This window comes from Stenella coeruleoalba, assembly GCF_951394435.1.
Source record: "Stenella coeruleoalba genome assembly, chromosome: 7".
Lineage (NCBI taxonomy): Eukaryota > Metazoa > Chordata > Mammalia > Artiodactyla > Delphinidae > Stenella > Stenella coeruleoalba.
In genome coordinates, this window is record NC_137153.1 from 120,937,777 (window position 1) to 120,962,992 (window position 25,216).

The window sequence follows — 25,216 nt, forward strand, 5'->3', positions numbered from 1 at the left end:
GTCAGACCCCCCGGCCCGGCCTTCTGGGGCAGCAAACGAGGAGTGGATGGACATCCCACCAGTTGGGAGGACGCACGGCGGGCACCTCGAAGAGGAACATGGCGTGCATGCCGGGAGGGTTCTCGAAAGGCTCTCAAGATGCGTTTTCTCCAGCGACTTTCCATTAACCTGACTGTTTGAAAGAGCTGAAGCTCTTAGGTTTGCGGTGATGACTCTTGGACTTCTTTCTCAACGAGCCGGACTGCTTCTGCGGCACAAACAGAGAATCCTGATCAGTGGAGGCGTTCTGATCTGACGCAGGGGTGCTGTAAGCCCGGCCCCCGCAATCCCGGCCCGCAGACAGGAAGAGGCTTTAGTGGAAACTCCTGGGCAGCAAACCAGGAAGCAGCCCCCCGCCCCCATTAGAGCAGCCTCGGCGCTTATCTTAACGTAGCGTTAGCTTGAGATTTCGGTTGTGAGAAAGGTGTTTTTTTTAAAGAAGCTGAAACCATAGCTAGAAGAAGCCGCTGCCACGCCGGCAGCCCTGGGGGTGGCACCCCACCTTCCCGCGCTTGGGGACCCGCTCCCGGCCCGCGGCCTCGCTGTCCCCAGGGCCCGTCTCTCTGCGGCGTCTTGGCTTCTCGTCCTCATCCCCTGTCAGAAAGTCGTCGGTGCTGTCCCCATGCTCGGTCCCTCCCAGGTCCTTTTTGGTGAACAGCTCGGCTGGAAGGAGCAGAGGTTTGGGCCGTTTTAGGTCGAGTCCACCACCCGTGTCGGGGGTCAGCCGGGCCCAGGACTGGAGGACACACGGCGGGAGGGAGCTGCTCACGGCTGACAGAAACGGAGCGGGCGGTCGCAGCCCGAATCCAGAGGATGGGCAGGGAGGGGGGCGCGTCCTGGCTTACGTGGGTACAGGTCTGTCATGCTGTCGTCACTGTCACTTGGGGCGGCGCCGTCATCGCTGGACGGGGGTTCCCAGAAGGCTGCTCTAGGGCGGGGCGGCCCGCCACTGTCCTGCCGGGCTCCCCTCCTCCGACGCCTGCCGCCGGCACAGGCGGGCACGAACTCCACGCACTGCTTCTGGCACTCCTCGTCTGGGAGACAGATACGCACGCTGCCCGGTTCCCGCCTCGTCTCCCCACAGCCCTCGGGGAACAGAGCTGAGCTCCGCCAGGGCCCCCCGAACCCTCCCCCCACAGGTAAGATCAGCAGAGGAAGGCGAGCGTCGCCAGCCGGGTTCCTTTCGGGAGAGCAGGGGGGCGCGTGGGGACGCGGGCCCGGGGCAGGAGGGTGGCGAAGGCCTCCCTCTCCTCTCCTCCCCGACTAGGACGCGCCTGGAGCATCTGTTCTCTGGCTCCAGCCGGCCACGGCTGGGAGGGCGCTGAGCGGGCACAGGAAGCCGGGCCAGCCTGTCCCCCGGAGATGGAAGTCCCCTCGGGCACAGCGGCCAGGACCCCCGCTGGATGGCGGGGCTCAGCGGAAGTTGGTGCCTGGCCCTTGCCGACCCTTGGCTCAGAGCAGAGGGCGGGGACGAGGCCTCACGGAGAAGCCTCGCTGCAGCCACACCGGCCCCCCTGCACCGAGGACTCGGGGCAGCCGGCTGCTGGAGCTCGCCCTCCGTCGGCCCTCACTGTCCCCCAACTCCGGCCATCGTCACTCACGGGGTGGACGAGCCCTGCTGGGCCCCGGCTCTCTCGTCACCGCCCACCTGCAGGGCCCCATCCCCGGCTGCCCCTCTGCCGCCCCCTCCACGGCCGCACAGCGGCCCCGTCACCAGCAGAGCGGAACCTGCGCATGGCCAGGCGCCCCGGCCCGGCATCGGAACCGCTCCCTACTCGTGGGGAAACGCAGCCCCTTCCCGCCTCGCCGAGCAGCTGAGCGCGGCTGTGGGAAGCAAGGTGCCCGGGGACCCCGTGTCCTGCCTCCGCAGGCCCCTCAGCGCCGCGCTCGCAGCCTCATCTCTTCACTGGGAAGCAAGGCCTTCGGGCTCGTCCTCCTTCACCTTCCTTCCCGTCCCCAGGCCTGCCCAGCCGCTCCCCCTGCCCCCGCCTCGCTCGCTCGCGGGGAGGCTCAGGCCTCCTGGCCCGCTCCGGCCTGGCTCTGTCCCCACCTCGCCACCTCAGCTGCCTCCGTCAGATCTCGGCTCACTCTTCCGTTCGCACCTGCCCTTCGGGGCCGTCTGACGAGGCTACCGCTGCGTCCCTGAGACTCCTCTCTGCCTCAGACACGACCGCACGGGGCTCCTCTGAGCTCAGGCCCGGGCCTGTCACCCAGCTCCACGGGATGCAGACGCCGTGTCTGTGTCGCTGATCTGCATCATCTGAGGGCTGGTCCGTGTTCTCAACAGCCACCCTCCCTGATCCACCTCCACTTGTAACGTGCGAAGGGACCTGTGCTCTTCCCCAGAAAGCCATTCTTCAGACTCCACTCTCCCACCTTCGTGACGTCAGCAGCCACCAGTTGTCACACCAGGACCCTGGGAAGCACAGCCGGTTTCCCCCTCTCCCTCACTGCCCCCGTCCGCTGATTCTATCCACAAAACCCTTAGAAACCTCCCACATCCTTCCATCTGCCCTGCCAGCACCTGGCGACCCCAGCCACCGGCATCTTCACCTGGGTGACTGCACAGCAACCGGGTGGCCCCTCCCCTCCCCTCTCCCCTGGCAGCAACATGTGATCCTGAGACACAAACAGATCAGGCCAGTCCCTGCTTTAACCCTTCCAGGGCATCCCCACTCCACGGCTGCCAAGACCCACTGTGGTCTCGTCCCCACCTGCCTTTCTAACCCCACCTTGCCTGGTGGCACAATGGCCATCCTCCAGACACCCCCCTAGCCAAGCGAAGCACTCTCCCCACCTCCCCGCCCCCACCCCCCGCAGTCCCTCAAGTCTCAGTCTAAAGGGAAACCCTCCGAGAACCTCCTGCATAAGACAGGTCCACCTGCCTCGCTTGACACCGTCTTCTTCACAGCACTTAATACAACCTGCATCACTTCGGAGTCTGCCTCTGGCTCTGCACCGTCTCTACCGTCGTCCCTCTCTCCTCACTGTACTGGGACCCGAACCACTGCGTCCACCAAGTACCACCAAAGGACGCCCGGGCTGCCGCTTCTGCGTTCTAGGGGCGCTGGTCCTGGGGGAGGGCAGGCAAGCACCCAGACACCCACGTCCCGCCTTGGCTACTTACATTTCTGCAGCGCCCTCTGGTACCGCCGGCCCTGGGTGTGCCTCAGCACGTGCTCCGGGGACTTGTTGATGTGCCGCAGGGTGAGTTTGCAGAACAGCTGGTGCCTAAGGGGACAGTTCACAAGCAAGGATCCCGACCCAGGGTTCTCCACCCTGGCCTCCCCCAGACAGACTGACAGGGGAGGTCTACCACGTGGCTGGGGCATCAGGATTCTTAGAAGCTCCCAAGCAACTGCAGTCCGCAGCCGGGTTGGAGAAGCACTCATCCAGGCGGACTGCGGCCTCTCACCGTCTACCTGGAAAACAGGCCTCACCAGCCTCGCCGGACTCTGCTCCAGCACGAGAGAGGCACGTCGGCGAGAGCCTGGCAAAGTGCTCGACAGTGGGAGCGTCTACCATGCCCCTCTTCGTTTTGACTACTATTGTCAACCGTGCGCTCTCAGCTAAACCAAAGCTCTCCTTTAAACTAAAGGTGACCAAGCGCAAGCGCTCCAATCCTCTGGAAGCAGACAGGCCCAGGTGACAGACCTCACGTTTACAAAAAAGCAAACACGCACGGGGGACGGGCCTCACTGGAGATCCCAGGTGACTCACAGCTCCAGGACGCCCACCTGGATCTCAGGTCTCCTATCTCACGGGAGGGTGCGCGCTGCAGAACAGGCCGCGTCTTTGAGGAGCGCTCACCCAGCGGGGAGGGGTCGGGGCTTTGGAGTCTACCCAGCTCCGGCCAGACTCAGCACTAGGAACTGTCCCACCCTAGGCCTCCCGGGCAGTGCCGGGCCCGCCTCGGCGCGGCCCAGCCACGTACGGGTTCTTGGTGCTGGGCACAATGTGTGGCTCGAACTCGGCGTAGTCGAAGGCCGGGGAGGCGCGGACCAGCCGCCGGTACTTCTTGCCGCGGGTGTAGACCTGGAGCTCCGGCAGGCGGCAGGGCAGCTCGTGGCCCGTCAGAACGCACCTCACCTGCGGGCGGGAAGGCGGGGCGGTCAGGGGGTCTGGGCGGTCTGGGGACCCGGGGCCCGTCGCGCGGGGTCCTGTGCTGCCCGCCCACCTTGCGGGCGCCGGGCTCCAGCCGCAGGCTCGGATGCTCCCGCAGGAAGGCGCATACATCGGCCGGCGGCTCGATCATGGCTCGGCGCGCACGGAGCTGGAGGCCGAACGTCGCTCGAACCACGTGGGCCGGGGCGGGGCCGGGCGGCGCCCCGGAAGCAGACGCCTCCAGATCCCGGAAGCGCGCGCCCGGGCGGGGCGATGGCGGCGGCGAGGGGGTTGGGGCTGCGAGCGGCGGGGCTGGGGTCGCTGCTGCGGGCGGCGGGCACGGGGCCGGTGAGCGGAGCGGGGTGGCCGGGCTGGGGGCGCGCGCCCGGACTGAACGAGCTCAGCCGGCCCCTTGCGTCTCCGCAGGCCCCGGCCCGCGCCGTCCGGAGGAGCGCCCTTGGGGTCATCTCGCGCCCAGGTGAGGACTCGTCCAGGGATGCCCTCGGCATCTGGGAAAGCCGCCCTGTCCGTCCGTGCCTCCGCTTTGCCGGGGCGCGTGGCGTCACGATAAGCCCTGGAACTGCCGCCCGAGCCTCTGAGTCGGGCCCTGGGTGCGCGCGGGCTCTGGCGGGCGCTGTCGTCCGCGCTGCCGCCCGACACGCTCGTCCCGAGACGTGCCATAACCGCCCCACGGCACCTCGGGCTGATGCGGGGCCAACCCAGGACGGAAACTGTGTGGGCTCCTAAAGGAAAGCCTAGCTAATCACCACGGTTTGCATGTTGCCTCCAAGGCACAGCAAAGGGTACTTGTCTGTAGAGTGCTGTGCACGCTGTAAAGGCACGTTGCAAGCCTGCTCCAGGCCTGCCTTTTCACCATCCTCCAGACCCGTAATGCTTTCCGTTGATGGGACTCACCCTCTGAGAGCCTAAATGTACTTCCTGTGTTTGTTCTGCCGACTTTAAATTTATGAACGATGAAAAAGAACAGCTGTTCTGAGTTCTGTAAACCACTCTCCCGAGTGTATCACATTCAGTCTGCAGAGCACAGTAGCCTGTACCCGTGCACCTTCATGACAGGACACATCTCAGCATATTCTTGCACAAAAGGCGTGAGGTGGTTCCATGAATTACCCAGGGTCATGGTTGGTGGCAGAGCCAGGACGAAGCCCTGGATCTCATTCAGTGGGTGACTGTCCACTGAGTGGGTGTCATGCGCTGGGCACTGGGTTAGGAGCTGGGCTGGACGCATGTGCTGGGCTCCCGACTGCACGTGGTGGCCTGGGCCCTCTTCTGCATCACGTTCTCTCCGGTAGTCACGGCAGCTTCAAGGAGTTGTCTGCTCCAGTTCTTTGTTCCAGGGCTTCCGGCCCCATGCCCATGTTGTGACATCTACTAGGGTTGGTCTGGAGGCCCAGCAGGTGTGGCAGCTCTTCAGCCGGAGCAACTGCTGCAAAAACGGAAGACGACTCCTTCCTCCAGTGGTTTCTGCTTCTCATACCTGTGACTGCCTTTGGCCTGGGGACGTGGCAGGTAAAGCCTGGCTTCTCGCGCTCCTGGCTCTGAGCCCTTGACTCTGCTGCCATCTGCTCAGGCTTATGCCCTGTGTCCGCAGGTCCAGCGCCGGAAGTGGAAGCTACAGCTCATCGCAGAACTAGAGTCTAGAGTTATGGCCGAGCCCATCCCGCTGCCCGCAGAGTGAGTGTGTGAGGCCGCCCCCCCCGGGGCTGGGGCTCAGGTGAGGTCAGCAGTGGGGCCTGGCTGCTGCCACCCTTCCCGACCCTGAGGGGAGCCCTCAAAATCAGGGGTCCTGCTAGGCTTCCTGTTGACACCCGACTGCCCTCGTGAAGCTGCCTGTCATACAGACACAGATCTTTGAACCTGGGTTTCGTGCCTTTTCCAGGCCCAGTGTAGCTGAGGGACCCCCCCACAGTGCTGACGGCTTTCTGCAGCAGTAATTCTTAGCTGGAGGGGAGGGCACGCGCATGTCACGTCTGGACATGAGCATGGTACTGTGAGAAAATGCGCAGGCATTCGACTGCTTTCTCCCCTCATTTAAAAGCACTGTCCTAGGAATTCCCTGGTGGTCCAGTGGTTAGAACCCCAGGCCTCCACCGCAGGGGGCCCTGGTTCCATCCCGGTCGGGGAACTGAGATCCCACAAGCTGTGCGGCACAGCCAAAAAAAAGGCACTGTCCGAAGAGTGCCAGCTAAAATCACAGAGCTTTCCCGACAGAGGAGCAAACAAGTGGGTCCCATTCGGCTTGCAGAAGGCGGTTCTGGCCGCGTATTTTACCGTGTTCACGCAGGCGGCCACAGCTTCAAGCTTTTCTTGAAAACATGGACTGTTCGGCAGCACAGATCCACGTTCCCATGTGGCAGCAAAGGGATCAGCTTCCCCCTTTGGAGGGCGCATCACGCAGACCCCACCGTGGCGGTGTGTCCCCTTCTACATTGCTTCTCAGGCCACGGTGGGCTTCGTGGTTTGCAGACCCTTGAGAGGGTTTGTCTTCCTGCCAAACCTGGCTTGGTCTCAGCTCCTCCCCTCTCTTGTAGCCCGATGGAACTGCAGAAACTGGAGTACCGGCCGGTGAAGGTCAGGGGGCACTTTGACCACTCCAAAGAGCTGTACATGATGCCCCGGACCATGGTGGACCCGGCCCGGGAGGCCCGGGAGGCCGGCCGGCTCTCGTCGGCGGCTGAGAGTGGTGCCTACGTGGTCACTCCCTTCCACTGCACTGCCCTGGGGTGAGTGGGACGCGGGGCAGCTGACCGGCCCGGCAGATGCGGTCCTTCCCACCTCCTTCCTTCTCAGCCCCCAGCCCTGGGGAATCCAAGAAACCCAGATAAGCTCGACTCCTTGGGAGTTTGAAATGTGTAATTCTGACATTATTAAGCCAATTAACTTCTTACTGAACAACGCCTGCCTGTTGAGCTCTGAAGGAAGGAGAGGTGAACGAAACAGGCCTCTGGAGAAACCGTCCATGAGTGGCCCACACGTTTAGTGCTTAGGGTGCAGCCTGAGGGGCCAGCAGAGCAACTCAAGAGAAAGGAACCCCCAGCCCTGCAGGGAGGGAGTCGACTCGAGGAAGGCTTCCCCGGGGCTCTTTGGGTCAAATAGTGAGTGAGGAGACGGGCGGAGCATCCCAGGGGAAGGAGGTGACGTGCACGTTGGGGGCTCCGCAAGTGCAAGGCCGCTAAGTAGAGCAGCTGCCCGACGGTAACGTACAAATGAAACCCCAGGTCCCTTGTCAGCCCCCAGCTTTCTGGCTTTAGGTCTGGGATGGGCCCCAACGCTGCGGCTCGGGGACTCCCCTGGTTAGGACGGGAGATTGTGGGCAGACACGCGAGGCAGTAGTTGGAGGCGGCGGGGCGGTGTTGGTCATTGGCTGCGGGTGCAGCAGGTGAAGCACAAAGCAAGCGGAGGCCGCTGCTGCTGGCGACAGTGGCGCGGAGGCCGCGAACCTACAGCACTCAGGGTCGGGCACCCCCTCCCCCCTCCAGCTAGCTCTACTGACCCTTAAACCCTTACCGTGCTGTGGTCCGGGAGGGAGGCGCCAGAGTGACCGTTAGTGACCACCTTTATTCAAAAACCGTCCCCGACCTCAAACAGCGCGCTCTTACTACTCCAGAGTCACCATCCTGGTAAACAGAGGGTTTGTGCCCAGGAAGAAAATGAATCCAGATACACGGCGCAAAGGCCAGGTAAGGGGCGTGAACCCGTCCCCCTGTAGGAACCAATCCAGGCTCCATGCAGGGCCCCACAGAGCATCTCACACCTTCCTGGGCAGGTTGAGGGAGAAGTGGACCTAGTCGGGATGGTGAGGCTGTCGGAGACCAGGAAGCCCTTTGTTCCCGAGAACAATCCCGCGAGGAACCACTGGCATTACCGGGACCTGGAGGCCATGGCCCGGCTCACAGGCGCAGAGCCCATCTTCATAGATGCCGACTTCAGTACGTCGTGAGCAGGCCCTGTTCTACCTTCCTCTTGACCCTGGACAGCTCCCCGGCACTTCCGCCCCAGCGCTCCCCCAGCGCCCGTGTTGGTGGAGCGCGACATGGGGGGGCTGGCTGACTGGCCACTAAGTGCCAAGCAGCTGGTAGCACAGCCCCCGGTGAGGACACAGCCCACTGTCCCCGCAGAGAGCACAGTCCCTGGAGGACCCATTGGAGGGCAGACCAGAGTGACCCTGAGGAACGAGCACATGCAGTACATCATCACCTGGTAAGCCCGGGCTCCGCCCACTCCTGCTCGCCCCACCCTCCCTTCAGCCCCTGACAGCGCTCACTTTCTTTCAACCTAAGGTACGGACTCTGCGCGGCCACCTCGTACCTGTGGTTTAAGAAATTCCTAAGCCGGACTCCTGGTGTGTGACAAGGCTGGCGGATGTAGCCCTGTCCCTGAACAGCTGAAACCATTTCAAGAGACTCGACTTTAGGCTGATGACGTGTTACTGGTATAAATAAATCTCTACATCGCATGTGTAGCGCCTTCCTTCCACCCAAATGAACTAGTCCATCTAAGATCCGGGCTTGGTTCAGCGTATTCAAGTACTGCTTGGCCTTTTCAAAACTGGACTAACACATAAGCGCTGCCCTATGAGAGATAAGGACGCAGGGTTCACTTGCCACTGTCCCAACCTCTCAGCCCAAAATGCCCAACACTGGCTGAAGAACAGGGTTTTTTTTATTATTATTATTTTTATGTACAGAAAAATCAATAGTGTACACTTAGCCCAGTTTGGTGGCCAGTTCTTTGGCCTTTGCCTTTTCCAGCTTGGCGATGCGAGCCACTGATTTGGGACCCAGGATGTTGCCTCCCCAGTGACGGCGGATCTGTAACAAGAAGACAGGCAGTCAGCTTGGCGGGTCATTTCACGCACTTCTACTGGGTTGTTCCAAGTTGACTGGCAAATACAACTGCTCAGAAAGAGCCGAGAGCCAGGCAGTTCTGACTAAAGACGCAGCTTACCAGAAAACAGTGTTCTGTGTGAGTGTGCCACCTACCTCGTCATATCTGTCGTTGTAATTGGTCCTGATGGCTTCCACCAGCTTAGCCAGAGCACCTTTGTCTTCCCTAACAAGGCAGAGGGGAAAATGGGAGTCACTGGCCTCTCAGTTACCCTTCCAGAAAGCATCAGCGACTTCCTTTTTAGCTCCAACACAAACCTTCTGCCTCAGATGACAACATGACAACATGGTTTATTCAGGTGAAGAAATTCATAACCATCATCGGCAAAGGTTCAGAAAAAAGTATTCTTTTTTTTTTCTTTTTTCTTTTTGCGGCACGCGGGCCTCTGCTGTGGCCTCTCCCGTTGCGGAGCACAGGCTCTGGACGCGCGGGCTCAGCGGCCATGGCTCACGGGCCCAGCCGCTCTGTGGCATGTGGGATCTTCCCGGACCGGGTCACGAACCCACATCCCCTGCATCGGCAGGCGGACTCACAACCACTGCGCCACCAGGGAAGCCCGAAGAAAGTATTTTAAGGTTGGTCTTTAAGCTAAGATCCCGAGAAATTAAGCAAACTTGGGGGTGGGGGAAGGCTGTCCCCTAGTGATTCTTGGGAATTCTGGGCTACACTGCACACTTACGAGTTGACTTGTGTGAAGGCCACTGTGGTGCAGGTCTTCCTGTGGACCAGACGTCCCAGCCGGGCCTTGCCCTTGATGATGCAGTAGGGAACCCCCATCTTACGGCACAGGGCAGGCAAGAAAACCACCAGCTGGAAGACAGCATTAGCTCTAGAGAGTATCTTGAGCAAAAGCAGTAACTTAAAAGCTAACGTGGTAGCAATTGCTCAGGGTTAAAAAGCTCCTACACTTGTACTTCAAGGTTTAATTCAGTGAGAGTATCACATCATTGCAATAGCCACGAGATGGCTCCCCTGTCAGGACTCCTTAGACGGAAAGCTGACAGTGCTCCCCACCCTGCCAGGGCCTCTGCCAGACCGAGTATTTAGCTTTGAGCTGTCTTCCTGGTACAAACAAGGACCCAACCAATCTCAGTCCAGCAGTCAACGCTTGAGAACAAGTCACCCGTACCTCGATGGGATCCACGTCATGTGCGATTACCACCAGCTGAGCCTTCTTGTTCTCCACCAAGGTGGTGACAGTATTAACCCCTAGAACATACAAGCAGTCTGTGTGGCAGCGGGGTGGGGCTTCTGGGCACAACAGCACTTGCCCCGGCGGCCCCGCCATGACTCAGGGTTAAAAAGCTCGAATTTTACTCTTCACAGCGATTCCAGGTGAAGAAGTTCATGCATCATCGCCAAGAGCCTGCCCCACCATTCAGCCTCTTCAAGGCGGGGCCACTCACCTGCTCGGAGGACAGGTGGCCTCTTGGTGGGGACATCCCCTTTGCCTGCAGCTTTCTTCTCAGCTCGGGCCAGCAACCGCTGCTTCTTCACTTGCTTTGTCTCTGGTCTGTACTTGTGGGCCAGCTTAAGCAGCTGAGTAGCTGAAAAAAAGACCGCCAGTTCAGGTCGACAGTTTAAAAGATTACATCACTTAACCGTACGAATGCTAGGTCACTGTCCTGAACACAAGTGCACTTCAAGAGATCTCAGGTCGTATACGTTATCTCTTCAGTATATCGCGTTCTGGAAACTAGACAAAGGATCCTAAGTTTTAATAAACTGACGCACTGAAGATACCCCTGCCCCTTTACAGGCCCCAGCTCTACCGGTGTCCAAGTAAAGGTGGCACCCGTGCCCGAGAAACCCCTCGCCACGTTGCGCTTCTGCCACAGAACCTCACCTGTCTGGCGGTCCAGGGCCTGCGTGAACTGGTTAATGGCGGGAGGCACTTTCAGCCGCTTATAGAGGATGGCCCTTTGCCGCTGCAGGCGGATGTAGCGGGGCCATTTGACAAAGCGGGTGAGGTCCCTTTTGGGCTGGATGTCCTGTCCTGAGAAGTAAAGGGCAACACCGTGAGGCTCAAACTCCCTGTCCAGTTCGTGTTCAGGGCCACTCAGAAGGGCGTAGGTGCGTCAGCGATCTCGGTGCTTTAAAATGGCATCACCACGTCTCAGCAAACATTCTTTTGCATCACCTGCACACAGACACCTAGGATCACGGGGGACACTACCGACCCCTCTCCTCACTCAACAAGCAGCCGAGGCGTGTGTCGGTACCGCAGCCCCATCGCCTCTGCTCCGGCAGAGCTGGTTTCGTGACGGCCCAGCTGAACCCCAAGGCCAGTATCTGGGCTCCACACTGCCCCACGCTCAGGCGCTTACAGTGCGCCCCCGAAGGATGCGCCGTCACTGCCCCGTCTCAAAGGGAGAGATTAAGAACCGAGCCGGGTTACAGCTAGAAAGCGGCCAAAACGCGAGAATCCCCATCCAAGTAGCCTCGACTCCAAACTCACTGAATTCTAGCAAGGCCGAAACATAACCTGTTCAACCAGCCGCTTTTCTTCTTTGGGGGATACCCTCTAAGCAGCCGGTTTCAACATTTCCCGTCTCTTACTCACCAATGCCAAAATTCTTGGGCCTTTTCTCGAACAAGGGGTTGACCACCTTCTTGGCCTCCTGCTTCTTCACCACCGCGGGGGCCGGGGCCACCTTCTTACCCTTGGCCTTCTTTCCCTTCGGCTGGGCAAAAGGAAACACCCAGTTCAACCGCCGCCTCCCCAACAGTCTCTCTGAAGAGGGGTGGGTCCCGAGCCGGCCCCAACATCCCCGTGAGCAAACCTGGCCCCAGCCGCAGGCGCCGCGAGCCCGGCGACCGCCCCCCCGCTCGTGCATCAGCGATCTTGGTGGTTAGGGACGTCCTCACCATCACTCAGATAGCAAATATTCTTTCACATCATCTGCACGAGCCTCGGCAGCCCCGCGGCCCCTTTCGGAGTGCGGCGGGCTCCAAACAGCAGAGGCAGACAGACTGAGAACCCCCTGCCCAAGCCCCCAGGCGGCCCCCGGGACGGAAGAGCCCACGGGGCGCTGGAGCGCCTCGGCCCCGTCAGCCCCGAACCCGCATGGCGGCGCTGCGCACCCCGGATCCTCCTCCTCCCCAGACCCGGCTGCCGAGGAGTCTATGCGGCCCCAGTGCCTCTAGGCGAGGCCCCGCGGGGCTCCTCTCGCGCTGGGCCGTGGAGGGATCCCTGCGCAGTCACGCCTCGAGAAGGATGGCAGCGGATAGAGCCCGGATCCGAAAGCCAGCATTGCTGGCACCAAGGACACTCACCATCTTGAACGGTTGGCGGAGAAAGAAAGGAAAGGGAATTGTGGGTAATATGTATGCGACCTCGGAGATCGCGAGAACTAAAGCCTGTGCGGGATTTCGGATTTAAAGCGACAGAACTTTCTCCCGCCCGGCGGGCGGTACCTAGAGCCGGACGACGGGTCTGAGCTGCTTGGAAAGCGGCGCGGAGAGGCGCCGGGGAGCCGGGACTTCTCCGGAGGGGCGCGCGCTCGTCCCCAGCCCGCCCTGGCCAGGTACCCGCCGGTCCCCGGCTCTGCGGACCAGGTGTGGGCGTTGGGGCGGCGTGGCGGCGGTGTCGGCGATCTTCTCGTGCGATTTACTCCAAAGTGGCTTAAGAACCGCGAGTTCGGTCTGGGGGCCATCCGGACCGGAGCACGCGCAGCCCGGAGGCACCTGGCGCGGGGCGGGAGGGTGGTCCCAGCAGAGACCCCGGAGCTCAGGAGCCCAAGAGGTCCCGTGGGGCGGCCCCCGGGGGTCCCGGCGTGGAGACGAGGGCGACGGATTGGGGGTGAAGGCCAAGTGCGTTTGGAGGAGGTGGGGTAGGATCCGAGCGGCTCCTCGGGTGAGGAGTAGGGCAGAAGTGCTGGCGGGGAAGCGGCTGGCCAGGGCAGGTGGGGGACGTGCGTGGGCCTGGCCTCTGAGAAGGCTGCGCCGGAGCCCATCAGGGTGTCGTCGGGGTTCCGGGGAAGGGGCGCGGGCCGGAGGAGACGCCGCAGTGCACTGTGTGCGGATGCTTGGACGAGTGTGTTTGGCAGACAGGGAATCCCCGGAGAGCTGCGGGTCCTGCCGAGGCGGGGGCCTGGAGGGTGGGAGGCTGGGGTTCGCTCTGTCACACCAGACTCTGGGTCCCAGGTGCCCCCTGCCGTGCCCGAGGCCCCGCCATGGCCCAGCAGAGAGCCCTGCCGCAAAGCAAGGAGACGCTGCTGCAGTCTTACAACAAGCGACTCAAGGATGATGTCAAGTCCATCATGGACAACTTCACCGAGATCATCAAGACCGCCAAGGTGGGTGGGGGCCGCCGGTCTGCTGCCCCTTCTGAGACCAAGGGAAGTAGCAGGGTCTAGAGATTGTGGACAGTGGTGAACGGAGCCAGGGTGCCTGCTTGCAACAGCACCCACTCGACGTGGCTGCTCCGGGCCAGGCGATGGCGATATACCAGTGAACCCTTGTCCCCATGGGGAGAACATTTGGGAGAGCCGCAAGGGGACTGACAATAACAAACTGGTCAACAGATAGATAAACTGACCAGTTACAGGTCCTGGTGAGGCAGTTGTAGGGGACTCCAGTCACATTGCCGGGATCCAACGTCCAGCATCGCTTACTAGCGGCAAGGGCTTGGATGAGGTCTTGACTTCTCAGTGCCTCAGTTTCCCCTGCATCGCAGGGTCCTTGTGATGACTGGAGGAGTTTATCTGTGTAAAGCGGTTACCATGGGGATTATTGCGAGCGCACGCCGTCGGGGAGAGAAGCCGGGGAAGGCCTCCCAGGTGGGTAGAGTGGTCAGTGTCTGGTTCCGGTCAGGCAAGCCCACTGACCGGATTGGGGCAGGATCTCTGCATGACCGCTGCAGACTTGTAAGGCTTGTTTGAGCATTGAGAGTAACGATGAAAGCTAGAGTTTATTTCGTGCTCACCACGTGTCAGGCCGAGCCGAGAGGGCCCTTTGTGTCCCGTCCCATTTAGTCTTCACAAGAACTCTACGGGGCAGGTACCATTGTTGTCCTCTCCCTTTTCACGGGGGGAAACTGAGGCTCAGGTTTACCAACCTGCCCAAAGTCATTCTGCTAATAACTGGCAGGGCTGGGATTTGAACCCGGGAAGTCTGGCTCCTAACCGCTTAGGGTGCCCTGACCCCTGCCCGGACCCTGGCCTGGTGGGTGGGTTGGGACAGTTAGCAGCCTAACAGGCTATGGGCGGGGCAGGACTCCTGGCTCTGCCATTTACTGCCTGAGACACCTTGAGTGTGCTCAGGTCTGTCCCGGCCTCAGGTTTACCCACCTGTAAACCAGGGATGGCGGTCCAGGCTTCTGTGAGTTTCCTAAGATGATGGTCAAGTGCTTAACACAGTGCCTGGCACCCAGGAAGTACTCGGCAAACGGTCACTTGAAAAAACACATTGTCGTTTTATTGATCCATTTAGCAGGTCAGTGAGCACCTGAGCTAGGGACGCCATCAGTGCTGAACAGGACTCCATACCCCCAAAAAGACAGGATCAACACCTCCCCGCACCTGGCACAGCGGCTGGTGTCCTTAGGCATCCACTGGTCCTGGTGAAGGTGCCTGTCATCTCCTTAGAACAGAGCTAGAGGGAGTGACGGCGCACACGGCCTGAGGTCTGGTTGGCAGCACCCGGTGCGCAGAGGGCACGATAGGCCACAGGGTGTGGCGAGTGCGGTCATGCCGCCACTGCCAGGTGCCTGAGGGCCGGGGCGCCTGCCCATTCTAGGCTTTCTTGTTTGCCCTCCAGATTGAGGACGAGACGCAGGTGTCAAGGGCCACTCAGGGCGAGCAGGATAATTACGAGATGCACGTGCGAGCCGCCAACATCGTGAGTCACCAGGTGGAGGGGACAGCCCGGGCTCCAGGAACCCTGTGGTCCCCACTGGGGTTCCCTGGGTGGGGGGCAAACCACTTCTCAGGAGACTCCGCTCGAGAGGAGGGCTGTCCATGGCAGCCGCGTAAGGGGCCACGGCCATCCTGTCGAATGCTGGGCGGTGGTTAGAAAGAGGTCACCCCTTCCTCGCTGAAGATTCTTTATAAGTGCGGGAAGCAAATGGCCAGATGAAACGGGACGTGCATTTTGATCCCTTTCGATGTCACAGAACAAGCAGGGCAAGCAAGTATTTCCATAGGTCTGTGTCCCCGGATGAAAATGCACAGGACAAGGTCCTAAAGGAATCCCCCCCACAACTGGCAGATGCGCTGCACCTGAGGAAGAGCAGGGCAGGAGGTTGAATGGGGTGGTAGTTGGATCTGGGGTTCAAGGTTTTGAGAAGCAGAATGTGTGCTTGAATAGCAAGTGAGCTTGGTGATCGTACCAGCAGGAGCAGAAGGCAGAGGCCAGGGGCGCATGGGGACTGGGGGGCTGACGGCACCTGCCTTGGTGCCAGGGACCCTCCCCCCTCCCCCTCCCCCTCCCCCCTCCCCCCGTAGCTTGCGCTCTAGTTTCCTCACTTCTCACAATGACCCTATGTTAGCGCCGTGGTCCCACTTGGCAGGTGAGGCAGCTGGGGCCATTGCTTATCCAGCGCCAGGCACACAGAGGCAGGCTGCTGTCAGTCCCTCACTGTGCTGCCCCGCCCCCATCCGCGTAGGTCCGAGCCGGCGAGTCCCTGATGAAGCTGGTGTCCGACCTCAAGCAGTTCCTCATCCTCAACGACTTCCCGTCGGTGAACGAGGCCATCGACGAGCGCAGCCAGCAGCTGCGAGCTCTGCAGGAGGAGTGTGACCGGAAGCTCATCGCCCTGCGGGATGAGGTCTCCACAGACCTCTACGAGCTGGAGGAGGAGTATTACTCGTCCAGGTACAAATAGGGCTGGACCCCGTGCAGAGCGGACCTGTGGACCTGGGCCCGGCCAGCAGGGGTGGCCCAGCCCCACCTGGCAGCCCGAAGGTCCTGTTTTTCCAAATCCTTCCTGGTCTTGGCGACAGAGCCCTTTGCCTGGGTTTCAGAGGAGACTCATGGTCAGAGCGTTTGATCTACAGACAACCTACGCCGTCTACCGGGGCCCGGGCATCGGGATGAAAATCACAGAGCCTCAAGGGTTGGGAGGGCCAAGGCAGCGTTTCTGTCTGGGGGCTTGTCTGTTCCTCCTAGCTGTCTGAGCAATACCTGAACATTCCAGCCAAGGCGGGGCTAGCTCTCTTGGCCACCCAGGCTCATGTCCAGGACTCCAGTGCTTGCCCAGGGATGTTGTTCCTTATGGGGGTCACTGAATACCCACCCTGTGTGTCAGGGGTGGGGGTTTCTGGGAAGGAGGAGGAGAAAACCCAAGCAGAGGATGGCCTTGAAAGCCAGGCCTGGGCACTTGGACCACTGAGCCCCCATTCAGCTCAGCCTTGTTCACAGACCACAGCCCTCCTACATGCCAGGCCCATGCTGAGCCCCAGGGATACAGCAGGAGCAAGACCCGTCACCCCAGCCCTCGTGTGGCCACTTAGAATCCTGAGACCTGAGGCGGTTTGAGCCGGAGGGGGCCTGAGAAATCAGAGTCCAGGTGTAATTTACATTTGGGGAAACTGAGGCTGGAGAGATCCCACATCTCTGTCCCCATTAGCTTGGAAAGATCGAGACTCGGTCCAGCAGACATGGAGTCCACACCCCCTCTCGCCCTTCCTGACAATGTGTCCTTCCTGTCGTGGATTTTCAACGCTCCTTTCTGTCCCATGGCGGCCATGCTGGGGCCACAGACGCCCAGAGCCAGTGGTCTGGGGCTTGGTTTCACTGCGCTGGACTCAGTGCCACCCCTCGTGGTCCCCGCCCATCTTGGCCTTTGCGGGAAGGGACAGAGTGTCACTGCCCAGAGGGAGCGGTCTAGCCTCTTCCAGAGGGTTCCGGGGCCTTCTCTAGTCCCTGATACCCACGGCTCAGCAGACATGCGGCAGGTGCCTCCTACACACCGGGCCTTCAGAGAGGGGTCCCAAGTGGGTCCCTGGGGGGTTTCAGACCCTGCTGGGGACGCTGCTCACAGCCCTGCTTGTCCCCTATGTCCCAGGCCAGCAACGCAGCCCTGCCTCTTGAGGCTGAGGGCCAGAGCGGCAGGGCCGCAGGGGAACCCAGGGCGTCTGAGAGCCAGGCTCCTCGCGTCCTGGCTCTGGCCCCGGCAGTCTCTGGTTCACCCAGAGGGGTTTCTGGTCCGGCCTGGGGTCCCTTCCCGCTGTTCCCGTTGCCTCGAGAGGCTGAGTTCCTCTCTTGTCTGTAAATGCCTGTAAGTGGCTGGGGCTCCGCTGAGGCTGGGCCCGCAGGCTGTCAGCGCCTCCCTGCTCGGCCCCCAACCCCGGCCACCAGCGCTCAGCCCGTCCCCCGTCCTCCCCATGCCTCCCGGCTGCCTTCACCCCCATCTCACCGGCCACCAGCGCTCAGCCCGTCCTCCATCCTCCCCATGCCTCCCGGCTGCCTGCACCCCCATCTCCCCGGCCACCAGCGCTCAGCCCGTCCTCCGTCCTCCCTGTGCGTCCCGGCTGCCTGCACCCCCAACCCCGGCCACCAGCGCTCAGCCCGTCCCCCGTCCTCCCCGTGCGTCCCGGCTGCCTTCACCCCCATCTCCCCGGCCACCAGCGCTCAGCCCGTCCCCCGTCCTCCCCGTGCGTCCCGGCTGCCTTCACCCCCATCTCCCCGGCCACCAGCGCTCAGCCCGTCCTCCATCCTCCCCATGCCTCCCGGCTGCCTGCACCCCCATCTCCCCGGCCACCAGCGCTCAGCCCGTCCCCCGTCCTCCCCGTGCGTCCCGGCTGCCTGCACCCCCAACCCCGGCCACCAGCGCTCAGCCCGTCCCCCGTCCTCCCCGTGCGTCCCGGCTGCCTTCACCCCCATCTCCCCGGCCACCAGCGCTCAGCCCGTCCTCCGTCCTCCCCGTGCGTCCCGGCTGCCTGCACCCCCATCTCCTGCACCCCCATCTCCACGCTCGCTCCCCTGCTTTCTGCTCACGACTTGCTCTTTCTCGGCCTCTTGCCCTCCACTCTCCTTGAGACTCCGCTCTGTGTCCAGGATGGTTTCTGAGACTGAACGCTGAGGGCAGGAGCAAGGGAGGGAGCAAGAGGCAGGGCAGGATTCGGGAGAAAGCCATGGAGACGAGTGTGGGGACGGAACATGCTCTAGTCGCCCCCTTGACAACCTTCACGAGCTGTGCCCTTTACCTGCGTCCTCGCCCTGAGAGGCCGGCCCTGCTGTCCCCTTATTAGAGACAGGAGACTGAGTTCAAGGGGCCGGGGGCGTGTTTGAGATCACACAGAACACCAGGGCCTCTGCTCCTAACTGCCACCCATTGAGGCTGAGTCCCAGCCAGGGCCAGACCCAGAAGGACGACAGGCTGTCTGCCCTCAGGGGCCTCGGGACCGAGGAGGCCATAGCGAGCTCTGGACGCTGGTTCCTGCAGCTGGAGGGAGCGTGTGGCTAGGCTGGCAGCTCCCTGCGGGAGGAGGGCAGCTGGAGCCAGGACAGGAGGTGGCGGCAGGGACCAGGAATGCCACTTGGCAGGAGGGACACCGGTTGGTCAGTGGAAGGGACCAGCCGAGGTCACAGCCTGCTGGTGGCTGGTCCCAGAAGGCGCCCTTTCGGATTCTCCGGAGGACCCGGAAGCAGGGGCAGCCGCCCGCGCCTCGCCCTCAGCCGGGCTGCCTGACGGAGGGGCCAGCACCGAGGAGAGGAGGGGAAGGCCGGCCTGGGGTGTGGTCTGTTTCCTTAACTCTGCTTCTGTCTCGCTTTCCCTCCCTGGCTTCCCTCACTGCCTGCTCCTGTCTCTCCCTGGGTTTCTGGTGGTGGAAAAGCTCAAGTCTTTGCGAAGCTAATGATCTGCCTCTGTGTGAAGCTTACTGGAGGCTGGACCTCGACACAGACTCCGCCGACGGCCTCTCAGTCCCTCTGCCGGCATCCCCGGAGCCCAGTGCTGGCCCCCTGCAGGCTGCAGCCCCTGCCCACTCCCACGCCGGTGGCCCCGGCCCCGCAGAGCACGCCTGAGCCTCCCAGGACTCCTCTCCCCGGGCCCCTAGACCTTAGGAATGAAGTGCAGTGCTCCCCTCTAGGCCCACCACAGCCTCAGCTCCCTTCAGCCTTGGGGCCCACTTGGGGAGCCGCCGTGGCCTCTTTCGGAACCGTGTCAGCCCAGGGACAGCCCACCTAGGAGTGTTGGGGGAAATCAAATACCCCCAGCCATGCCAGGGGGGCCCATCCTTACTCTTGTCGTCACCTCTTATTTGCTACTTTCCTGGCTGGCTGGAAGGAAGTTTCCAGGATAGTTTGTCCCGTTGAGGACCTAACGGCGGGGCAGGGAGGATGCCCAGCCTTGGGAGACCTGACCTGAGCGTGGTGTTTACAATGGAGGACGCAAGTGCTCAGAGTGGACAGTACTAGCCAAGGCCAGGCCCCCATGCAGAGCTCTGCCTGCTACCTTGCCCTGAGGCTCCCTGCGCTAGCTGACTGCCCCTGCAGGGCTGTGGGGAAAGGGGGCTGCCCACTCTTGCAGAAGTCAGGCAGGGTCCTTCCTAATTCCGCTGCGGCACACGTTTTGGTTCTTTTTGTGATGAGACTGTTGAATAAAACCAGCTCCACCCTTTTGCTTTGGTCGGTTCCTTTTCTTGCTCAGCCCCAATCAGTTTTGGACCACCCTCGGTCTCGGTGGCTGTCGGAAAACAGCCCCTGGGCTCTGCCTGGACAACATGGGGCTCCAGGTCAGCCTTCTCACGGGGGCTCTGGGCAAGCAGGGGCTTTGTCAGCTTGGAGTCACGGCTGCATTTCCATTGCCTAGAAAGAGCTATCTAGGACCTAGAAGGGCCCTAATGTTTGGTGAATGCATGAGAAGCTGCCGTTATTGCATACCACGTGGCCTAGGCGGCGTGCGTCTGGTTGCACCCCGAGTCGGTGCTCGTTATTGTCATCTCAGGGAGGGGTGACCACGGGCTTGCAAGGGGTTGTAGTGCTGTGCTCATGGTCATGGAGCTGGGAAGTGAAGTGGGAGGTTCAGGACTCAACCCAGGTGGAACGCTAGGCCCAGTGCCTGGAGCCAGGCTCACCTGAGAAGCGGGGGTCGGGTGTCACCCCCAGAAGAGCCGGGACCTCAATCCCAAGCCTTGTCACCGGCGTGCTTTATCTCCCTCCCAGAGGGAGATCACCGTCCCAGTGTACGGAGGACATGCCAACCCACGACCCGCCACGTCCGTCTGAATTTATTACCAATCACCACTGAAACATAAACTTGATGAGGACACTGCTGTGTTTTCTTCGCCGTTTGTACCCCGGGGCCTTGGAACCTGCCCGGCGCGCAGTCCTTTCTGAACGAACGCGGTCTCGCCAGCTTCCACTTGGGGTCTGAGCCCCCAGAGAACTAAATTCCTGCGGACCTGTTCCTGTCCCCCTTTACGGGTACCGAGCACCTACCGTGTGCCGGGCGCGGTCCCCGCCCCCGCCCCACAATGCTTTGCGCCCCGCCCCCCGTGCCTCTTCCGTTGGAGCCACCTGGTTAATCGAGCGTCGCGCGCTGGCTGCTCGGCGCTCGGCTGGCCGCGCCTGCCCACGTGCTGGTTTCCGGCGAGCGCAGCGGAAGGGGAGAGGGTCGTGCCGGCCGGGGGCAGTGTATATGTCCGTGGCTGCCGCTGCTGGCGCGGGACGCTGCGCCCTGGCTTTCCTCACCGCGAGTAGGACCCCGGAGCGAGCCCCGCCCGACCCCCGAACCTCCAGCCATGGCTTCTCTGCTTGCGAAGGACGCCTACCTGCAGAGTCTGGCCAAGAAGATCTGCTCCCAGCCCAGCCCCGAGCCACAGAAGCGCAAGTCGGGTAAAGCGCAGCCCCCGGCCGGGACTGGGAGGGCTTCGGAAGGGGGCGCCCCTCCACCCCCCCAGCGTCCCCACTCCCCTCCGCGGCGGAGGTCGGTGTGTGCCCCACACCGCACCTGAGTAGCCTTCAGGTGGAGTAGACACGTAGATGCGTGAAACAAGCCTGTGAAATATTAGAGGGAAGTATTGTAAGGGATGCTTAAAGGCAACGCCATTTCCCTTGTTCGTTGGGGGCATCCGTCTGGGAGTCTGAGGGATTCAGCTGTGCGCCCTCCGGGCTGGAAGCTCGGCCGGGGTTTGGAGGAGGTGACCCCGTGGAATGGTTGCTCTGCCGTTGGGCATCGTGAACAGGCTTAGCCAGCCCTCCACGCCGGGTGGGAAGACAGGTATGAGTGATGATGAAAAAATTACTTTTTCAGCCCAGTACTATGGGTCTGGTGGTGGTGTGGGGAGAAGGAAGGAAGAAGATGGGTCCTGCTAATGGGAGTTTACACGGCAGTGGTGACAAGGGCCCCCTCAGGAGGCAGATACACAACTAGGTGAAACAGACAGTAATTGGCCTGCCCTGGCGCAGAGGAGGGGAGAGTGGGCATGTCTGCCGTGGACCTACCAGAGGGAAAACGACCTTTTCTTTTTATACAAGGAAAATGTGTTCATCGTAGAAAATTGAAGTTAAGTGAATTTTTTACCACTCAGTTACTAGTTAGATCTGTGTCTTTCTAACACTTTTTCTGAGCGTTTCTCACTGAAACAATTTGGCTCCTATTTTGTGTACTCAATTCTCATTTTCCTTGTAGAATGTAAGCATTTTCTGCCCTCCCCAGCACACACACTCGTGGGATCTTAGGTCCCCGACCACGGATTGAACCCAGGCCCTCGGCAGTGAGAGCGCAGAGTGCTTAACCACAGGACCGCCAGAGAATTCTCTCTCAATCTGTTACGGTGAAAGCCTGTGCCGTTATGTTTTGTTGGGTACATCACAGTGTGTTTTGTGGCGGTGCCGTCACTGTCGTTGTAGGTGGATAGCTAGGTTTAACTAGCTTTTCACTCAAAAAAGGACGTAACGATGCACATCGTGAGGCCACATCTTGCTGCGTACCCAGAGTGAGTGCTCACGAGCAGACTGCGGGGGCAGCGTGGGGGTGTTTTTCAGGGTTTTGATGAGTGTGGCCAGTCTGCTTTCTAGGAATTTTGTGGTTCTGAGCTCAGCGGATGAGGGTCTCCATGTCCCCCATCCTGATCGGCTTTTGGCATTCTTCTAGGACCGAAGCCTTTGCAAGACCTTCCTACATATTGAATGGGTCACAGGGATTGGGGTGGCAGCCCTTTCTCATTTTGTGTTTCAGCTGGCAAAACTCAAGTCTCAGAAGCTGCTGGGCCCCGCAAAAAGAAGAGGAAGAGAGCACAGAAGAAATCCCGGGAGCGGGAGGAGAATGCTGCAGAACCCAAGGCCCAGGCCCCTGTGGAGAAGTCTCAAGCCAGGACACCAGTGGCAGCCAAGGAGAAAGAGGATGAGGCCCGCAGCTCGACCGGGGCCCCTGCGGGTGAGGGGGGTGGGCAGGGTCGACTGGGATCTGCGACAGATACAGAAGTGGGCCTCTCTGGTCATAACGGCACGATCAGATCGTGTGAGACTTCCCGAAGAGTGCGTTTTCAGAGGACAGATCACGGGGCCCCTGTGGGTGGATGGGAATCTCAGGAAGTGCACAGTAGTTCCAGGCCACGTAGTAACTGGGATGGCGAGGGGCAAGGCCAGGTCCCCCTGAGGTCCTGCAGCAGCTTGGCTTGTAGCTTTACTGCCCTCACGTCTCTGAAGTGGTGTGAGAGCTGCCTCTGGGTCTGGGAGGCACTGCAGAAGGTGGAAGAAGTGGGAGATGGGTTTGGGCCGCACTTCATGAGGATGTCCTGTCCTGGAGGCCAGTCCAGCTTGAAGAGGTAGGGTAGAATTTACTGGAACTGACCTGCAGATCCACGAGTGGTCACTGGAGGGGGGGCAGTGTACGGAGACTCAGGCTTCGAAGCTGGGCCCTTGGGGAGGGCACAGGAAGGGCGGGGGGTGGGGGCGTCTCCTTTGGGTCCTCTGACTGCTTCTTTGCAGATGGCCTGGCCAGTGAGCCTGGCTCGCTGTTTGCCTTGGACGTTCTGCGGCAGCGCCTGCATGAGAAGATCCGGGAGGCGCGGGGCCAGGTAGGTGGAGGAGGCCTCTGGGTCCTGTGGTGGTTTCCGCACCCTGCCTGGAGAGAAGACGCCCAGGGGCTTGCTGAGGTCGGCCCCAGCTCTGCCAGCTGTCATGGGGCTGACGGGGCAGGCGTGGGGGGGCTCAGCCCCTGTTCCCGCCCCTGCAGCGGGTGCCGCCAGGGCCTCGGCAGCTCTGTCCTGCAGGAGGTCAGGTGTAGCTCTTGTCATCTTGGGGAGCTCGGCCCCCAGGGCCCCCTCCTGCTGGCCGTGCTGGGCTTCTGGCTCTTCCGTCCTGCGGCCTTGGAGCGAGGCTCAGCCTCTCCCTTCAGGGAAAGCTGCCTTTGCTACACACCCGCACTGGGCGGCAGTTCCTGCACGTTTGTCTGTCTAAATGCACGACAGCCCTGTGAGGCAAGCCAGGGCCTGAGATGAGGTGACCAGCCCGAGGTGACAGGCATGGGACGGACGCTCCAGGACCTCAACCAGCCTCAGCGTGGATGGCATCGCCACCCCCCCCAAGCCTCCTGCTGTGTGGGGACAGTCCCCTAGCTGCTTTCTGCACTGTCCTGGGACAGGCCCGAGGGCCCTGCCTTCCTGCAGTGGTCCAGAGCACTGTTGTCTGCCCTGCAGGGGTCAGAATCGTGCAGTGGTCTGCACAGGTGCAGTGTTCTGACCCAACGCCAAGATCTGGGTGGTGGCCTTGGCTAAGCCCCTTGTCCTTGTCTCTGAAATGGTGGAGGACCACACGTCCCTTATTGGGTCACTGGGGAGACTTAGAGGCAGCATGTTTGGGAAGTGCCCCGGTATGGTAGGTGCCTGGGATCAGGAAGGCACGGTTCTCGTGGGGTCCCCTTGGCCTTGTTTGGGTGCACTTTGGGTGCCAGGTCACCTCCGGGTGGAACGCTGCACGTGGCGGGCCCATTTTCCTGCCCTGATTCCATGTGCCAGGCTGGGGGCCCCGCGGTTGGGAGAACCTGATGAGTGAGGACCTTCTTGCGCCGCAGGGCAGCGCCAAGGAGTTGTCTCCAGCTGCTTTGGAGAAAAGACGCCGGAGGAAGCAGGAGCGCGACCGGAAGAAGAGGAAGCGGAGGGAACTGAGAGCAAAGGAGAAGGCGGCCGAGGCCCTCGAGGGGGTGGAGGCCGCCGAGCCGCCGCCCGAGGCGCCCCACGAGGAGGCGCAGGCCCAGTCGGGGCTGCTCTTCAACAAGGTGAGCGCTGCGCGGACGTCGGGCGGGTGGAGGTGGGCGCAGTGTGCGGGCTCCAGGCGGGCGGGAAGCGGCGCTCAGCTCACGTCGCCCTCTTCCCCCGAGGTGGAGGTGAGCGAGGAGGAGCCGGGCAGCAAGGCCCAGCGTAGGAAGGAGAAGAGGCAGAAGCTGAAGGGGAACCTGACGCCGCTGACGGGCAGGAACTACCGGCAGCTACTGGAGCGCCTGCAGGCGCGGCAGGCCCGGCTGGAGGAGCTGCGGGACCAGGACGCGGGCCAGGCCCGGGAGCTCGAGGCCAAGATGCAGTGGACCAACCTGCTGTACAAGGCCGAGGGCGTGAAGATCCGCGACGACGAGCACCTGCTGCAGGAGGCCCTGAAGCGCAAGGAGAAGCGGCGGGCGCAGCGGCAGCGCGCGTGGGAGAAGCGCACGGCGCACGTGCTGGGGAAGATGCAGCAGCGGCAGGACAGGCGGCGGCAGAACCTGCGCAAGAAGAAGGCGGCCAGGGCCGAGCGGCGCCTGGAGAAGGCTCGCAAGAAGGGCCGCATCCTGCCCCAGGACCTGGAGCGGGCCGGCCTGGTCTGAGGGCCCGGATGCCCGGCGCCAACCCGGGTGGCCGCAGGCTCCGGGTCCCAGCGGAGAGCAGACACTGCCGTGTGCTTGAGAGCCTTTGGATCCAGGGGAGGGGTGACCCAACTCCGGGCTCTAGGCTCTTCTTGTGAGGCCGGAACGCTCCCTGAAAGTTGCGGGGTGGGGGGCGAGGGAGCAGCGAAGAGGGAGGGGGCGTCTTGAGGGGGGGCTTCCCTGGCGCCCTCTTCCTCCCCCATGTTCACAGGAGCGGGAACTGCTGTGTCTGCCGCAAACTCACTTGGTAAAGGACAAAAACCAGCCAGCTCCTGTAGCCTGCGTTGGAGTGGAGTTGACGGGCTCGGTAACTGGGAGACGGCGGGGCCGTCCTCAGGCTGCCTGGAATTGAGTTATTCGAAGTTAATTTCTAAGGTG

At 61.6% G+C, this 25,216-nt stretch overlaps 5 protein-coding genes across 11 annotated transcripts; 3 read left to right on the top strand and 2 right to left on the bottom strand.

Annotated features, from left to right (window-relative positions):
- Positions 1-20: 20 nt before the first annotated feature.
- On the bottom strand, positions 21-4,425 carry SURF2 (surfeit 2). The gene is made up of 6 exons (XM_079925590.1): positions 4,217-4,425; positions 3,974-4,128; positions 3,167-3,270; positions 885-1,073; positions 542-702; positions 21-247 (listed from the first exon to the last, which is right to left on the bottom strand). Exons 1-6 carry the CDS (start codon positions 4,292-4,294, stop codon positions 164-166), a joined length of 771 nt encoding a protein of 256 aa, XP_079781716.1. The 5' UTR covers positions 4,295-4,425; the 3' UTR covers positions 21-163.
- SURF1 (SURF1 cytochrome c oxidase assembly factor) lies at positions 4,287-8,690 on the top strand. 3 transcript variants are annotated; one of them, XM_079925584.1, is made up of 9 exons: positions 4,287-4,491; positions 4,570-4,621; positions 5,540-5,673; positions 5,756-5,838; positions 6,696-6,887; positions 7,772-7,844; positions 7,931-8,093; positions 8,283-8,364; positions 8,445-8,690. In XM_079925584.1, the coding sequence occupies exons 1-9, from the start codon at positions 4,417-4,419 to the stop codon at positions 8,512-8,514; spliced, it is 924 nt and encodes a 307-aa protein (XP_079781710.1). In that variant the 5' UTR covers positions 4,287-4,416; the 3' UTR covers positions 8,515-8,690. The 3 variants fall into 3 exon arrangements, with proteins under 3 accessions (XP_079781710.1, XP_079781709.1, XP_079781711.1); XM_079925583.1 differs by having other exon boundaries at positions 4,287-4,621; positions 8,445-8,689; XM_079925585.1 differs by lacking the exons at positions 4,287-4,491; positions 4,570-4,621; positions 5,540-5,673 and having other exon boundaries at positions 5,775-5,878; positions 8,445-8,683.
- Positions 8,691-8,808: 118 nt separating this feature from the next.
- RPL7A (ribosomal protein L7a) lies at positions 8,809-12,347 on the bottom strand. Of its 2 annotated transcripts, none has more exons than XM_079925588.1 (8): positions 12,328-12,347; positions 11,615-11,735; positions 10,898-11,047; positions 10,458-10,598; positions 10,181-10,260; positions 9,731-9,861; positions 9,147-9,216; positions 8,809-8,975 (listed from the first exon to the last, which is right to left on the bottom strand). In XM_079925588.1, the coding sequence occupies exons 1-8, from the start codon at positions 12,328-12,330 to the stop codon at positions 8,871-8,873; spliced, it is 801 nt and encodes a 266-aa protein (XP_079781714.1). In that variant the 5' UTR covers positions 12,331-12,347; the 3' UTR covers positions 8,809-8,870. The 2 variants fall into 2 exon arrangements, with proteins under 2 accessions (XP_079781714.1, XP_079781713.1); XM_079925587.1 differs by lacking the exon at positions 12,328-12,347 and adding an exon at positions 11,835-11,903.
- A 162-nt stretch (positions 12,348-12,509) lies between these two features.
- Positions 12,510-19,615, top strand: MED22 (mediator complex subunit 22). Of its 4 annotated transcripts, none has more exons than XM_079925592.1 (6): positions 12,510-12,578; positions 13,198-13,349; positions 13,713-13,832; positions 14,812-14,892; positions 15,659-15,867; positions 18,831-19,615. In XM_079925592.1, the coding sequence occupies exons 2-6, from the start codon at positions 13,227-13,229 to the stop codon at positions 19,018-19,020; spliced, it is 723 nt and encodes a 240-aa protein (XP_079781718.1). In that variant the 5' UTR covers positions 12,510-12,578; positions 13,198-13,226; the 3' UTR covers positions 19,021-19,615. The 4 variants fall into 4 exon arrangements, with proteins under 4 accessions (XP_079781718.1, XP_079781717.1, XP_079781719.1 ...); XM_079925591.1 differs by having other exon boundaries at positions 12,511-12,685; XM_079925593.1 differs by lacking the exon at positions 13,713-13,832 and having other exon boundaries at positions 12,511-12,685.
- Positions 19,616-20,609: 994 nt separating this feature from the next.
- On the top strand, positions 20,610-24,945 carry SURF6 (surfeit 6). The gene is made up of 5 exons (XM_079927146.1): positions 20,610-20,832; positions 22,178-22,375; positions 22,930-23,018; positions 24,014-24,217; positions 24,320-24,945. Exons 1-5 carry the CDS (start codon positions 20,739-20,741, stop codon positions 24,797-24,799), a joined length of 1,065 nt encoding a protein of 354 aa, XP_079783272.1. The 5' UTR covers positions 20,610-20,738; the 3' UTR covers positions 24,800-24,945.
- Positions 24,946-25,216: the final 271 nt, after the last annotated feature.

Coding starts and splice junctions, on each gene's coding strand:
- SURF6 (XM_079927146.1), top strand. CDS start 20,739: ATGGCTTCTCTGCTTGCGAAGGACGCCTACCTGCAGAGTCTGGCCAAG. Junction 20,833..22,177: donor GCCACAGAAGCGCAAGTCGG/GTAAAGCGCAGC, acceptor TTTGTGTTTCAG/CTGGCAAAACTCAAGTCTCA. Junction 23,019..24,013: donor TCCGGGAGGCGCGGGGCCAG/GTAGGTGGAGGA, acceptor CTTGCGCCGCAG/GGCAGCGCCAAGGAGTTGTC.
- SURF1 (XM_079925583.1), top strand. CDS start 4,417: ATGGCGGCGGCGAGGGGGTTGGGGCTGCGAGCGGCGGGGCTGGGGTCG. Junction 6,888..7,771: donor TTCCACTGCACTGCCCTGGG/GTGAGTGGGACG, acceptor TTACTACTCCAG/AGTCACCATCCTGGTAAACA. Junction 7,845..7,930: donor ATACACGGCGCAAAGGCCAG/GTAAGGGGCGTG, acceptor CTTCCTGGGCAG/GTTGAGGGAGAAGTGGACCT.
- SURF2 (XM_079925590.1), bottom strand. CDS start 4,294: ATGATCGAGCCGCCGGCCGATGTATGCGCCTTCCTGCGGGAGCATCCG. Junction 703..884: donor CATGACAGACCTGTACCCAC/GTAAGCCAGGAC, acceptor TGCTCCTTCCAG/CCGAGCTGTTCACCAAAAAG. Junction 248..541: donor GGGTCCCCAAGCGCGGGAAG/GTGGGGTGCCAC, acceptor TTTGTGCCGCAG/AAGCAGTCCGGCTCGTTGAG.
- RPL7A (XM_079925587.1), bottom strand. CDS start 11,888: ATGCACGAGCGGGGGGGCGGTCGCCGGGCTCGCGGCGCCTGCGGCTGG. Junction 11,048..11,614: donor GCCCAAGAATTTTGGCATTG/GTGAGTAAGAGA, acceptor TTTACTTCTCAG/GACAGGACATCCAGCCCAAA. Junction 9,217..9,730: donor GCCTTCACACAAGTCAACTC/GTAAGTGTGCAG, acceptor CTGCCTTGTTAG/GGAAGACAAAGGTGCTCTGG.
- MED22 (XM_079925592.1), top strand. CDS start 13,227: ATGGCCCAGCAGAGAGCCCTGCCGCAAAGCAAGGAGACGCTGCTGCAG. Junction 13,350..13,712: donor AGATCATCAAGACCGCCAAG/GTGGGTGGGGGC, acceptor TCAGTGCCTCAG/TTTCCCCTGCATCGCAGGGT. Junction 13,833..14,811: donor AGCCGGGGAAGGCCTCCCAG/GTGGGTAGAGTG, acceptor TTTGCCCTCCAG/ATTGAGGACGAGACGCAGGT.